This window comes from Solanum pennellii, chromosome 4 (assembly GCF_001406875.1).
Source record: "Solanum pennellii chromosome 4, SPENNV200".
NCBI classification, from domain to species: domain Eukaryota; kingdom Viridiplantae; phylum Streptophyta; class Magnoliopsida; order Solanales; family Solanaceae; genus Solanum; species Solanum pennellii.
Window position 1 is genome coordinate 24,281,491 of NC_028640.1, and position 13,049 is coordinate 24,294,539.

The 13,049-nt window shown below is 33.9% G+C and overlaps 1 protein-coding gene and 1 long non-coding RNA gene across 2 annotated transcripts; both read left to right on the forward strand.

The window, feature by feature from the left end:
- The first annotated feature begins 3,874 nt into the window (after nt 1-3,874).
- Nucleotides 3,875-10,080, forward strand: LOC107016008 (potassium transporter 6-like). Its single transcript, XM_015216479.2, has 8 exons — nt 3,875-4,171; nt 4,269-4,758; nt 4,846-4,899; nt 6,515-6,775; nt 6,865-6,917; nt 7,918-8,041; nt 8,122-8,376; nt 8,898-10,080. The coding sequence occupies exons 1-8, from the start codon at nt 4,133-4,135 to the stop codon at nt 9,947-9,949; spliced, it is 2,328 nt and encodes a 775-aa protein (XP_015071965.1). The 5' UTR covers nt 3,875-4,132; the 3' UTR covers nt 9,950-10,080.
- An 893-nt stretch (nt 10,081-10,973) lies between these two features.
- Nucleotides 10,974-11,788, forward strand: LOC107017122. The gene is made up of 2 exons (XR_001456467.2): nt 10,974-11,451; nt 11,553-11,788. It is a non-coding gene; the product is annotated as an uncharacterized LOC107017122 (long non-coding RNA).
- The last annotated feature ends 1,261 nt before the right edge of the window (nt 11,789-13,049 follow it).

Genomic DNA, 13,049 nt, shown 5'->3' on the forward strand with positions numbered 1-13,049 from the left:
ATCCCCTTTGGCCTTTTAACTAAGACCCATGTCTCATTTCTGTGAAGAGACTCCATCTCTTCCATCATGGCCAACTGCCATTGTGCAGCATCTTTGCAAGAAGTTGCTTCAATATACGAAGAGGGCTCGAGATCCTTAATCTCTTCTTCTGCAGCTACGAACGCTTGTGCAATCAGATTTTCTTGCTCTATAAGACGTTCCGGTTTCCGTATCCGCCTTTTGTAATCGAAGCCGAACTATGATAATCCCACCTCAGCCATTAACCCTTGCTATTCCACTCAAATACCATTGCAGATTATACTATATAAATATATTTTCCAGGCAAACCAACAGAATGACAGATGCCAGCAATCCTAATAGAATAGTGTATACTTTAGCCTTAGGAACAAACCCTTTGCTCTGAATGCATACAAGTATATCTTTTTTTAAAAAAACTAAAGCAAGAACAGATTAATGCAAAAATCCAAGCATACGACAAGTTTACCAGATGAGAACAAGTTAAAAAAAACGACCCCATATCAAAACGAATAAGTTGGAGGCAGGGAAGAGATTAAAGAGGATAAACAGCCACATGATAAGGAAACGAAGTCATACTAGAAGGAGGAGGAGTTACCTTTCTCCAGAGCGGCGAAACAGGGACAGGCGAGCAGAGCAGAGTCTTTCCACGACGAGATAAGCTTCGATGAAATTCGCAATCAAACAAGCGATGAACACCAACAAAAAAAGGGGCTGGACTTTCAGCCTATCGAGTGTTGTTAAAAAAACTAAATCGTCTATATTTCGATGTGTGTCCCTATCTTCGACAAAAATTTCCAACCCAGAATTTCCCCACCCAGATTTTTTCCAACTAAGAACTTCCCCCCTCTATTCTGAGAACGGAGGGAGTTTATATAGAGGGAGAATTTTTTAGGGTTCTTGGGGTAGGAGGGCAGGGGGAATTCTAACAAAGCTAGGGTGAAAATCGACATTTCCCTCAAAACGAAATTCAAAATCCTCCCAAACTTATCCAAAGCGATTCGAGCGGGAAGGGAGGTGGAGGGTCGAGATGAAATCGACCGTCCTTGCGAGCTTCGTGGCGCCATCTCGTTGCCAAGGACAGCTTTTCAGCCTTCTTTGGTGCCAGACCTGCGCGAACGTACGACCTGCAGAAGGAAACGGCTCCAAAGCCGTTGCACAGCTCGCGTGAGAGAGGAGGAGAGAGAGGAGGGGGAGAGCGTGGGAGGGAGACAAGACGCGTGGGGAGACGCGGAGTTTCTGGGAATTTTGCATCTGTTTTTCCTGGGGATTTTTCTTTTTCAGCGTCTGGCGTTGTGAAGAGGAAGAAAGGAACATGGGTCGGAGCGGGTGTTGGGTCGAAATATGTTGGGCTGGGAATTATAAGTTGGAGGGTTGGGTTGGAAGGGGAATTTGGGCCTGGGAATTAATGTTGGGGCTGAAAAGGGTAAATGGGCTTGAATATTGGGTTATGGGAAATAATTTGGGTTGAGAGTGGGGAAGATTGGGCCTGGGTTAGGATTAAGTGAGGGAATTAGATGAATTAAATAAATAACCAAAAGGATTAAAATGATAAATTTGGCCGAATCATTAAAATAAAACGAATTTGTACTAATTAACCGACGAGCTTCTTTATTTTAGTAATTTATTTATAAAATAGCGATTCCGAATATAATCATAATTTTAAACTAAGAAGAAACTTACTAAAATTAAAATATCTTGAGACGGTCTTTCGAATAATTATGAGATATACGAACTATATACATAATTATGTAAATATGTATATTACCTAAAAATTATGGCAAAAGCATTCGAAGTAACATAAAATTCATGTATTATATTATTATATTAGTAAAATTTATAAAAATAATTAATTTAAATTATTTGGAGAACTTATGAAGCTCGAGAATTAATTTATACCGACGTGGGTCAAAATTGGGTGTCAACAATAAAATTTACCCGTATCGTGTGTTTATTTAAATTAATATATGTATATTTCATGTTTAATTTTTAGTTTGTTATACTTCATTAAATCATGTGATAACGAAAATTGCATTGACTTGGTGTAAATTTTCTTTAGATATTTATAACCATCAACGGATACGGAGTAATGAATAAAATTATTTTTTTTATTAAAAATTCTATATTCGATTCTTAAATATGAAAAAATCTTTAATATAAAACGCTCTTCCTAATCTCTTCTTCCCTCGAATAAAGCTATACATAACACAAATTAAAATATTCAAAATTTAATATAAATATCAAACGAATAATAAAAAATCCACAACTAAACCTAATCTAATTTAGTTCAACTGACTGTGAATAAACAAATGGCAAATTGTTCTCAAGGAAGTATCTGTTTTTTTCTAATTTGGAGAATATCCGATGAGCAGTTGTCCATCCTTATCACATATTAAAAAAGTCAAGTAAGCTTATGTATACGTGAGCGCGCAGATATAAATAGAATCAGCAAAAGATACTATTAGAAAATCACGACGTAATAATTTAATTAGTTGACTATTTAGATCGTAATAATATTGAATGAGAATATTATTTTTAAGTCAAGTGTTTGACAAATATCAAAATAATTTAAAATATATAAGATATAATTTAAAATAAATTAAAAATATTTGATAACAATAAAAAATAACTTAAAATAAATTAAAAATAACCTTAGAAAAACTTAAAACCAAAAGTAGGCCTATAACTTCTTTTTTTAGCTTACAGTGATTTAAATTTTATTTTTTATTCTTGATTTATTTTTTAAAAAAGTCAAACGGAAGTGAAAGTTAAGATATAAATTCTAACTTCTGATTTTTTTAAATTTATTTTTAGCATTTTAACTTAGAATTAAGTGTTTATAAACGTTTTTTAGACTTACTCAAACATTCCAAAAATACATAAAACTTATTTTAGATTAAATTACTTAAAATAAGTCAATTTAAATGTACTTTAAAACAATTTCTATTTACTTAAAAACACTTTTTCTTCTACTAATTCTTGTTTAAAAATATGTTTCAAATTAATAAGCCAAACACAAGTTATTTCTCATTGAAATTAGTCAAAATAGTCAAATAGTTAGAAACAACTTGAAAAGAAAAATGAACGTTAGGGAAGAGAGTATATTCAAATAGAGTTGTGTATTGGTCGGTTCGATTCGATTTTAAAGTTAATTCGTTTGTCTTATTAGTTATCGGTTGTACAGATGCTAAATCGTTATACAACCATTAAAATATTAACTTATCAATTATTGATTCATCGATTAATGATCATTATCAGTTCGGTTATCGATTTAACCGTTAAAATTTGACACATACAAAAAACACATTGAAAATCATTTAGAAACAATGTGACAAACCAAATAAACCATGCACATGAGTTCGCAAGTTATATTTTACTCAAAATCAAACACTTTTACTTTGTAGATTAACCAAGAGTTTGAGACAATAAAAAATAAAAGTAGAAAATCAAACTCTAATTCAAAGATTTTATTACAAAATGATATAAATATAATTATTTAATTTGTTAATGAATTATCAATTAATCCATTAAAAAAAACTTCAAATTGTTTAGAACGATAATCCAATAATAAAATAATTCAAAATCGTTATCACAACCGCTAAATCAATAATCCATTACTAATAAATCAATAATTATTTTTCAATTATGGATTTTAATTCAATTTTGAACATCTCTGCTCCGAAGTTCCAAATTAGTTTTATTGAGAGGTGCACTGATAATTTGGTGGTAACTTGGTCAAACAAAATTTATTTTTTTAAAGAAAAAATTACAAGTTTTTTCCTTTTACTATTTTATTCATCATAACTATATATGTATCTCACGTTCTTCCTTTTTCCTTCTTTAGAAAATAAAATATACATAATTTGGCTTTCATAGGAAAACAGAAGAGAAAAACTCTCTGTTGTTAAACTGTCACTGCCATTACTTTCTCTGCTATACAATTTTCTCAATGCTCTAAAAATTATTTTTCTTTTATATTTTCTTTTCAAAACTTCCATCTTGCTACTTGGGGTTCAGTTTAAATTGTAAAAAGTTCAATTCTTGGTACTTGGGGCTCAGTTAAAATTGTTAAATTTGCTATGTAAATGGTTATTTCAAGGTTTTGAAAGGAGTTGCTATGGATCTTGAAACAGGGTTTTATCAGAATCGTTTAAAGGTAACTTCTTTCTTAGTGATTAAGTCATACTAGTTTTCAGATTTTTTTTTCATAAAAATGTTTTCTTGATTTTGGATTTTTTGGGGTTTTATTACAGAAAGAATCTTGGAGGACAGTGTTGACATTGGCTTATCAAAGTTTAGGAGTTGTTTATGGTGATTTGAGTACATCACCACTCTATGTATATACAAGTACTTTTGCAGAGGACATTAAACATTCAGAGACAAATGAAGAAGTTTATGGGGTTTTATCATTTATCTTTTGGACATTGACTTTGATTCCTCTGTTGAAATATGTTTTCATTGTGCTTAAAGCTGATGATAATGGTGAAGGAGGAACATTTGCTCTTTATTCACTCTTATGTAGACATGCTAAAGTTAATTCATTGCCTAATTCCCAGTTAGCAGATGAGGAATTATCAACTTATAAGAAGAATGATATTAATATTCCTGCACAAACTACTTTTGGGGCAAAAATTAAATCAATGCTAGAGAGACATAGAGTGTTACAAAGATTATTGCTTGTTTTGTCTCTAGGTGGAGCTTCTATGGTAATTGGTGATGGAGTTCTTACACCTGCTATTTCAGGTATGCCCCCTTACTGTGGAACTTCCACATGTTGTGTTAGTTTTTTGAATTATTTGATTCATTTTTTTTTTTGGAATAATATTGCAGTTTTCTCTGCCATTTCTGGTGCTGAACTTTCTTTGGGAAAAACACATCACTTATGTAAGACTCTTAACTTCCTTCTCTGAGATTATTATTGGTGTATGCAGTGTTTTACTCCCCCTTTGTTTCACCTTATATGACGGGGGACTTTACATAGTATTTAAGAGAGAAAGACAGACTTTTTATACATAAGCTCAATATGTATAGAGCATGCCATATCATTCTTATTGATCATGCCATCAAAAGTAAAACAAGAATGTTGAAATTAGATAATTTTTAATATAGAAAAGTGTCATTTTTTTTCTGTGACAGACCAAAAGACATAGAATGGAATGTAGGGAGTGACCCACAGAATAGTTGAGTGATCATGGGAAACAGTGACAGTGAGCTTTTATTCTTAACATATTCCATAGTTTGCGGATAGACAAACTTAAATCCTTTAAACTGTTACATTGTGTTCTGTAAATCAGTAATAGTTACTCTTTTGATTACTATACAATTTAAAGTCAAAGATTAGATACTAGTAGGACCACTACTTGCAGTGATTTTAAGTTGAAGTCCTATGTAATCAAGAGTTGAAAGCAGAATTTCAACTAACAAGTTACAACATTGTACCCATGCAGGATTGATTAGACGTCCTTGAAAGAAAATGTTTAGACCCTTCTGACCGTAGATTGTCTTATGTTGCCTTCTTTGATCTGCACAAACTTTCCATGCCTATACTTTGTGGTTGAATTTTATGTTAAATAAAGCTGTAAGAAAGAAGTAGAAGCTGTGGATATTCATTCATTATCAGGTCATGCCTGTTGAATACAATTAATATTATGAAACATTCCCCGTTTAACACAGAAGTGATTAAGTAAAAATCAAATAAATATTGGTGCCCCCTTTTGTCTTTATGATGAATGGGGAAGTAGCACTCTCCTGGAGCATCTATGTGTTCTGTAAATGGGGTACAGTCCGAAGAGGAGAAAACTGACCCATACTTTTTTCTTCTATTGGTGGTTGGGCTAATCGATGTTTGTGATCTGAAATGAGATCCATCAACCATAAAGAACTGTCTTGTAGCTAAGAAACGATAAAAACTAAAAAGGTAGTCTTCAAGTAGGTTGCTGAGGAGTATGCTACTGCACCGATAAAAAACATTGGACTTATGAAAAAAATATTGATTCAATGCTAACAGATGTTAAATCCCTCTAGAATCTCAGAGTTTGAGCAATAGTTCAGTTTGCTTTGCTTAATCCATTGATTGTACATTTGTACTCAAAAATCTTAACTTTGTGTAAACCAACATTGAGTTTTGATTGGTTAAGAATTCTGTGCTAACAGACACACTTCGCGTTATCGTTATGGTAGTTATGGTTGGTATGAGATGATCCACCATGATGAGAGTTATGTTAATTGCATATGCATTTTTTTTTATTGCATATACGCCGTGAGATGGAATTGATATCAAGGTAATTACGGATTAGCATGATATATCATGTGGAATTCCAAGATTTTGAGAAATCTTGGGGATTTGGATTCACTCATATTTTTTCTTCTTTTTTTCTTTTTTTCATTGCTTGTTGTTTGGGTTCCTATTATCTAAAGGAATTAGAATAAAATATAACTCTTAATACCTATGTCCAAAATGACTTGCTATCTTTTCTCCTAAAATATGAAAATTTTGCAGATATAGAAGTTCCAGTTGCTTGTGTCGTACTGATAGCATTGTTTGCCCTTCAACAATATGGCACCCACAGGGTTGGATTTCTGTTTGCACCTATCGTCGTGACGTGGCTCTTGTGTATCAGTGGGATTGGGTTATATAATATAATACACTGGAATCCAACTGTGTATCGAGCACTGTCTCCATATTACGTGTACAAGTTCCTGAAAAAAACTCAAAAAGGAGGCTGGATGTCCTTGGGAGGAATCCTTTTGTGCATAACAGGCAACTACATAGCTATGTCTCTCAAATGAATAGATATCTATTACTCCTCCCAGTATCATGATCACTAAATACAAAACTCATTCTTTCAGGTTCAGAAGCAATGTTTGCTGATCTTGGGCACTTCTCGCAGTTGTCAATTAAGGTATGTGTCCATCCATCCTGATGTGTGTCCTCTTTATCTGACGTAAAAACTTCATGTAGCTTGTCAGCTTTCATAAATGATGATTTTCAGAGAACAAAAGTTTGAATTTACTAACTAGGGATCGTAAATCCTCAATTTGTTGTATGGATGAAGAGTAAAAGTGAGAAAGTGACTGCAAAGTATACTTCAGGAAAACTGAAAGATGCACTGTTTAATACAAAAGCCATGAATCGTTAAATAGGAAGATTTTTCCTAGATGGTTTAATTTCCCTTGTCTGATACAATCTTTTTTCCTAATTGAAAGTGTGGAAGAGATTTCTCTTCAGGAAGAAAACATTTCTGATTGGTCTCCATGCAACCTCATATATGTAAGTCTTTGAAGAATCAATCTTGCATGATTGTTAGAACTTGATCATGATATCTTATTTAAATGTCAAAAGTAGTTGCAAATAACTGTGAATTGTGATGATATATATGATCTGTAGCTGTTATAGTCAGTCGAATGGTTAGCAGCAATCTTAGGCGATTATTTATTCGAAAACACGCAGTTCCCACAAAAGAGAATCTTTGAGCAGCAGCCTTTGTTTTCAATCGCTGAACTTATCTCTTTAATTTCCGCAGGGATCAATGCTAGTTCTGCTGAAATGCTTACAACTGCTTCCCATGTTGATATCAGTTGACATTAGTTTGTCTTATTGTCTCAGGATCCCTTCGGTTTACTTTTATTCCAAATTGTTATAGATGTACCATAATCAGTTGTATCACCAGTGATGTATTTACAATCTGATGACAGTATAAGGGAAAATGATATTGAAATAGAGACACGAATGAATACAGTTTGAAGATAGATTTTTTAAATACTGGATTTTGAAGGTTCTCCTTTTTGTTCTAGAAAAATTGAAAGCCAAAACCTAGTCGCTTGTGCGAATTGTACAGACTCGTACAGTTCGTATCACCGCGAGACTGTACAATTGTATATAAGACTAGTTCCATTTTGCAGATTGCTTTTACCTCCTTGGTTTATCCATCATTAGTTCTTGCATATATGGGGCAAGCTGCTTATCTGTCACGGCATCATGTTATGGAGAATGACTATCAGATAGACTTCTATGTTTCTGTACCTGGTATGTGTTTTAGTCGTTACTTTTACTAGGACAGGAGAATATAGGCAATTCTTGATTGACATTTTCTTCTATTGTTTCAGGCAAACTAAGATGGCCTGTTCTAGTGATTGCTGTACTGGCTGCAGTAGTGGCGAGCCAAGCCGCTATCACTGGAACCTTCTCAATTATTAAACAATGCTGCGCCCTGGGATGCTTCCCAAGAGTCAATATAGTTCATACGTCATCAAAAATACATGGCCAGGTTTACATCCCTGAGATTAACTGGACCTTAATGATACTATGCTTGGCTGTTACTATTGGTTTCAGAGACACAAAAAGGCTGGGCAATGCTGCAGGTATGGATTCAATCTTACACAAAATACAAGAATAATTTACTCATACTCAAAAAGCAAAGGAAGAATTTATCTAGTGCCGATCACTTTATCTTTGTAGAATTTAGTGGCAGTTTTAATATGCCACTTCAGTGAATTGGATTATGTCAGGACTAGATCAACTTTATTAAATTAGGGTCTTTCTGTCCAGTTGCAGGTAGTCTGCATCTTCACAGACATGTCTATTTCACCGAGCCTCTCTTTCCCACCCTGGTTATGACTTTTCTGTACTAGTTACCATCCTATAACGTACTTCAACCTCCCCCCTCCTTCCCTGGTGCATGGACCCAAGTTCTCATGTTTCATTTTGCTGTATTTTCTCAATTTCTTATGCTTAAATACTTGTCTTTTCTTTTTGATATTCATTTTGTCCTTGTTTACGCAATGGACAAATGATATTAGCGAAAACGCATCACTTAACATGCCCATGATGAATGAACTTCTTTACTGATTTTCATCCCTAATTATTTATTTTTTTGCATCAGGTTTGGCAGTAATAACTGTAATGCTGGTAACCACTTGCTTGATGTCATTGGTTATTGTTTTGTGTTGGCAGCAAAATGTCCTCCTTGCAGTTTGCTTTGTTATCTTCTTTGGGACAATTGAGGCTTTATATTTCTCTGCTTCTTTAATTAAGTTTTTTGAAGGAGCATGGGTGCCTGTTGCCATTTCTTTAGTTTTCATGATAGTGATGTGCATTTGGCACTATGGCTCACTGAAAAAGTACGAGTTTGATGTTCAAAATAAGGTGTCTATTGACTGGCTACTCAGTGTAGGTCCCAGCCTAGGTATCGTAAGGGTCCGTGGCATTGGCCTCATATACACTGAGCTGGTATCCGGTATCCCAGCTATCTTCCCTCACTTTGTTACAAATTTTCCAGCTTTTCACCAGATCCTGGTATTCATTTGTGTCAAATCTGTCCCAATTCCTCATGTTACACATGAGGAACGGTTCCTTGTCGGACACATTGGCCCAAGAGAGAACCTCCTTTATAGATGCATTGTTAGATATGGTTATCGTGATGCTCGTAAGGATGATCTCCAGTTTGAGAACGATCTTGTATGTAGCATAGCTGAGTTTATAAGGACAGGAAAGAGAGGGTTGAATGGTAACATTGATGAAGATCTATCAAAGGATTTGGAGGACATGACAGTTCTTGGAACCCCTAATACTCATATATCTGGAGTTCAGCTTTATGAGGACAATGAACTGAACTCTGAATCAGTTGGAACATCGAAGCACACTACACATAAAACCAAGCCTAAGAAAAGAGTGAGGTTTTTCATCCCAGAATCTCCAAAAATTGAGAGAAATGCAAGAGAGGAGTTGCGCGAACTGATGGAAGCTAGTGAAGCTGGCATAGCTTACATATTGGGGCATTCTTACGTCCGCGCCAAGCAAGGATCTAGCTTCTTAAAGAGAATAGTCATAAATTTTGGATATGACTTCTTGACAAGGAGTAGTAGACCCCCATGCTATGCATTAACTGTACCTCATGCTTCTACCATAGAGGTAGGAATGGTGTATCATGTGTAGATTTTGTGTATACAAAGAGAAACAAAGAACAATAATCGCACATGTGTTTGTACTTTCTTCTGTAAGAACACAAGACAAGTGCTAACAGTTAGCTTGAGTGAGATTTGAAAATGAGAAATATCTTCATAAAAGCTCTCTAGTCCTGATACCTTATGACTACTTTCATTTCTTACTGCTTAACCTATAACTCTGGACCCGTTTGGTCGGCGGTATTAATTAGACTAGTTTATAGATTAAAATTTAGTGTATTAAATTCATTGTTTGGTTATTTTATTTAACTTAATCCATGAATTTTTATTTTATTCCTAGAAAAGGAGGGACAACTAATCCGAGGTCAAATACTATACAAATATTCTTTTTGTAGAGGTTTGGATCGGTCGACTAATTTAAAGTTGATTGAGCTATACGATATTGTTACTTGTTGGGTTGTTGTATTTCGGAGGAGATAAGTCACGAATAATACTGTTGAATTATGCCATCGTAGGTTTGAATCTTCTTAAAGAGCGCGAAATATCCACCCTCATGAATATGTTTTTATGTTCATTTTTATTTTCAACACTAACTAATTGTAATAATGATATATACGCCAAAGACACGATGCCCATTTAGCCACCGTATTCCATGGCATTTGGCCCAAATGACCCACAATTTACCTTTTGTCATATGGGAAAAGGGTCAAATATGCCCCTAAACTTTTCGAAAAGGTTTAAATATACCCCCGTTTAAAGTTTGGTCCATTTATACCCTCGCCGTTCAATTATTGGTACAAATATACCCTTATGGGCGTTAGTTGGCCACCTCAAAATATCCAGCGCATTTTACTTTTCTTTAATTGCCCAAATGAATTTTCCACGTCATTTTAATATTACATCGTGGCATTTATATTACAAAAGAGAAAGGGTCAAATATGCCCCTAAAAATCCGACCCATTAAACCCTTTGATTACCCATATTTTATGGTTCAATTATACCCCTCTTTTAAATAACTTATCCTACCCATATCCGACCCAAAACCCATATCTCTTTTCCCCCAAAACAAATCCCTAATTTCCTAAACTTCCTTTTCCCCCAAGAACACAAATCGCGGATAGTCTTCAAGATCAAGCCTAGTTCAAACATCATCAAGAATCTTCTTAACATTCATTAGTCTTGTTCGTAAACGAGATGCTCTAGCTGATACACTCTCCTCTTCTAACTTCAGCCCTAATATCTCCGAAATTTCACCTTGTATCTTTCTTATATCCAGTTGCTGACCAACAACACCTAGTAAAAGCGTTGGACCACACAAACTTAAATAACAATTACCCTCATTTAGCAGCTGCAGTACAACTTTTGATGTCTTCTTAGCTCTCTTGCTCAACATATACCGCGATTTTGGATTGATACAACGTCCATTTAGACAACGAATTTCAATGTTGTGAACATCAGACACAACAGTTTGAATGTCTGGCTTCATTTTGTTGACATGTATTAGCCATGAATCGACATCAGGAGCGATCTCTTGTAAGTTTCTTCGAGCCAAATGAACTGATCGTTGAACACCATTGCATATAACTTCTAATCTTTCGTATTGATGTTTGAGATCGTCAACATTCTTGTTGTAGAAAAAACAAATATCCGAATTGACGGATGATTGGCTGGATCAAGAATTGTGCAACTCCACCAACAATAGCAGAACCAAATTCTGTAGCCATGTCAACTGATTTTACAGGACAAAAACAGAATACAAACAGAGAAAAATTGTAGTACTATGTTTGTTGAATATTGAACTTCCATTCACATTTGGTTCTTTCTCCATTGCGATTTGTTGAACTTCTATCCGCGATTTGTGTTCTTGGGGGAAAAGGAAGTTTAGGAAATTAGGGATTTGTTTTGGGGGAAAAGGGATATGGGTTTTGGGTCGAATATGGGTATGATAAGTTATTTAAAGTAAAAATTATGCAAACCACATAGTGTAAAAGACAAATTACATCTTATCCCTACTCTTTTTTTAATTACAAAAATCCCCTTTTTTTTATACCTTTTGGGTACATAATTGTGAGGACCGATACATTAATTTAGACGTTTTTGCTGTTAATTTATTGCGCTAAATATGGGCTAAAAACAAAAATATAATTGAATCCCACAAATCAAGCGTACGTTTCTTCCTTCTGACAATCAATCTATCCCGAAAAGAATTCTAACAATCGGTCAATTCCAAAAGGGTAATATAATTATGAAACTAAAATTTCAAATGAGGTCTCCCTGTTTTTCCAAAAAACTGCAGAAGCTTGTTTCAAAAAAAAATTGCAGGGAAACTTTGTGAAGATTCATAATGAATGTTTCAATATTGTTAAGGCATTCGAAAATACGAAAAAGTGATGTTAGGTATGAGCGATACAGAAATGAAGAAATAGTGGTTGAGAAAAATATTTCATTCGTGAACCTTATTTTTGTCATTGCAGATGAGTTAAAAGATATGATAACAGAAGATATGTGAACAAACAATCTTGTGATACACAGATCAAATAATTTTCTTTGTTTATTTGAATTTGTTTGTTATTATATTATTCATGATAAACTATTATTTGCAAATTATATTTATAATTCGATTGCATCTTATGCATTGGGTGTTGCGTTTATGTGTAACATGTTTAGATTTGTGTATCATTGTATGATAATTACAAAAATGATATACATTTGGAATCTTCGCTCTTTTAATGTATCAATAAATAGAAACGGATAATTGTGGTACATAAATGTGTTTTGTATCATTTTTATATGTATCTAAAACATGTAAAATTATGGGAACAATAATATGTACGATAAATTAAGAGTATATATGATCCGTTGAGCGAGTTATAGTAATGTATCTCAAAGTATAATTTTTTTGGAATGATATGATAAATATTAAATAATAAATATATTTGGTACAATTGCAGGTATGTATCAGTGTGTTATGCATTTTTGATTGGAATCAATTTTGGACAAAAGTGATTGATTAGTTTCGAAATGTGTTTTGAAAGTAGTTGCCTTACTACCAAGATACAAAAGAATGTCCAGTAGATCAAGGAAAAAAGAAAAAAAATTCAAATGAAAAACTAACATCAAACACGAACTGT

Excerpts from the sequence above, each read along its gene's own strand:
- LOC107016008 (XM_015216479.2), top strand. The coding sequence starts at position 4,133 with ATGGATCTTGAAACAGGGTTTTATCAGAATCGTTTAAAG. Across the intron at positions 6,918-7,917 it reads TCTCGCAGTTGTCAATTAAG|ATTGCTTTTACCTCCTTGGT; the intron begins GTATGTGTCCAT and ends TCCATTTTGCAG. Across the intron at positions 8,042-8,121 it reads CTTCTATGTTTCTGTACCTG|GCAAACTAAGATGGCCTGTT; the intron begins GTATGTGTTTTA and ends CTATTGTTTCAG.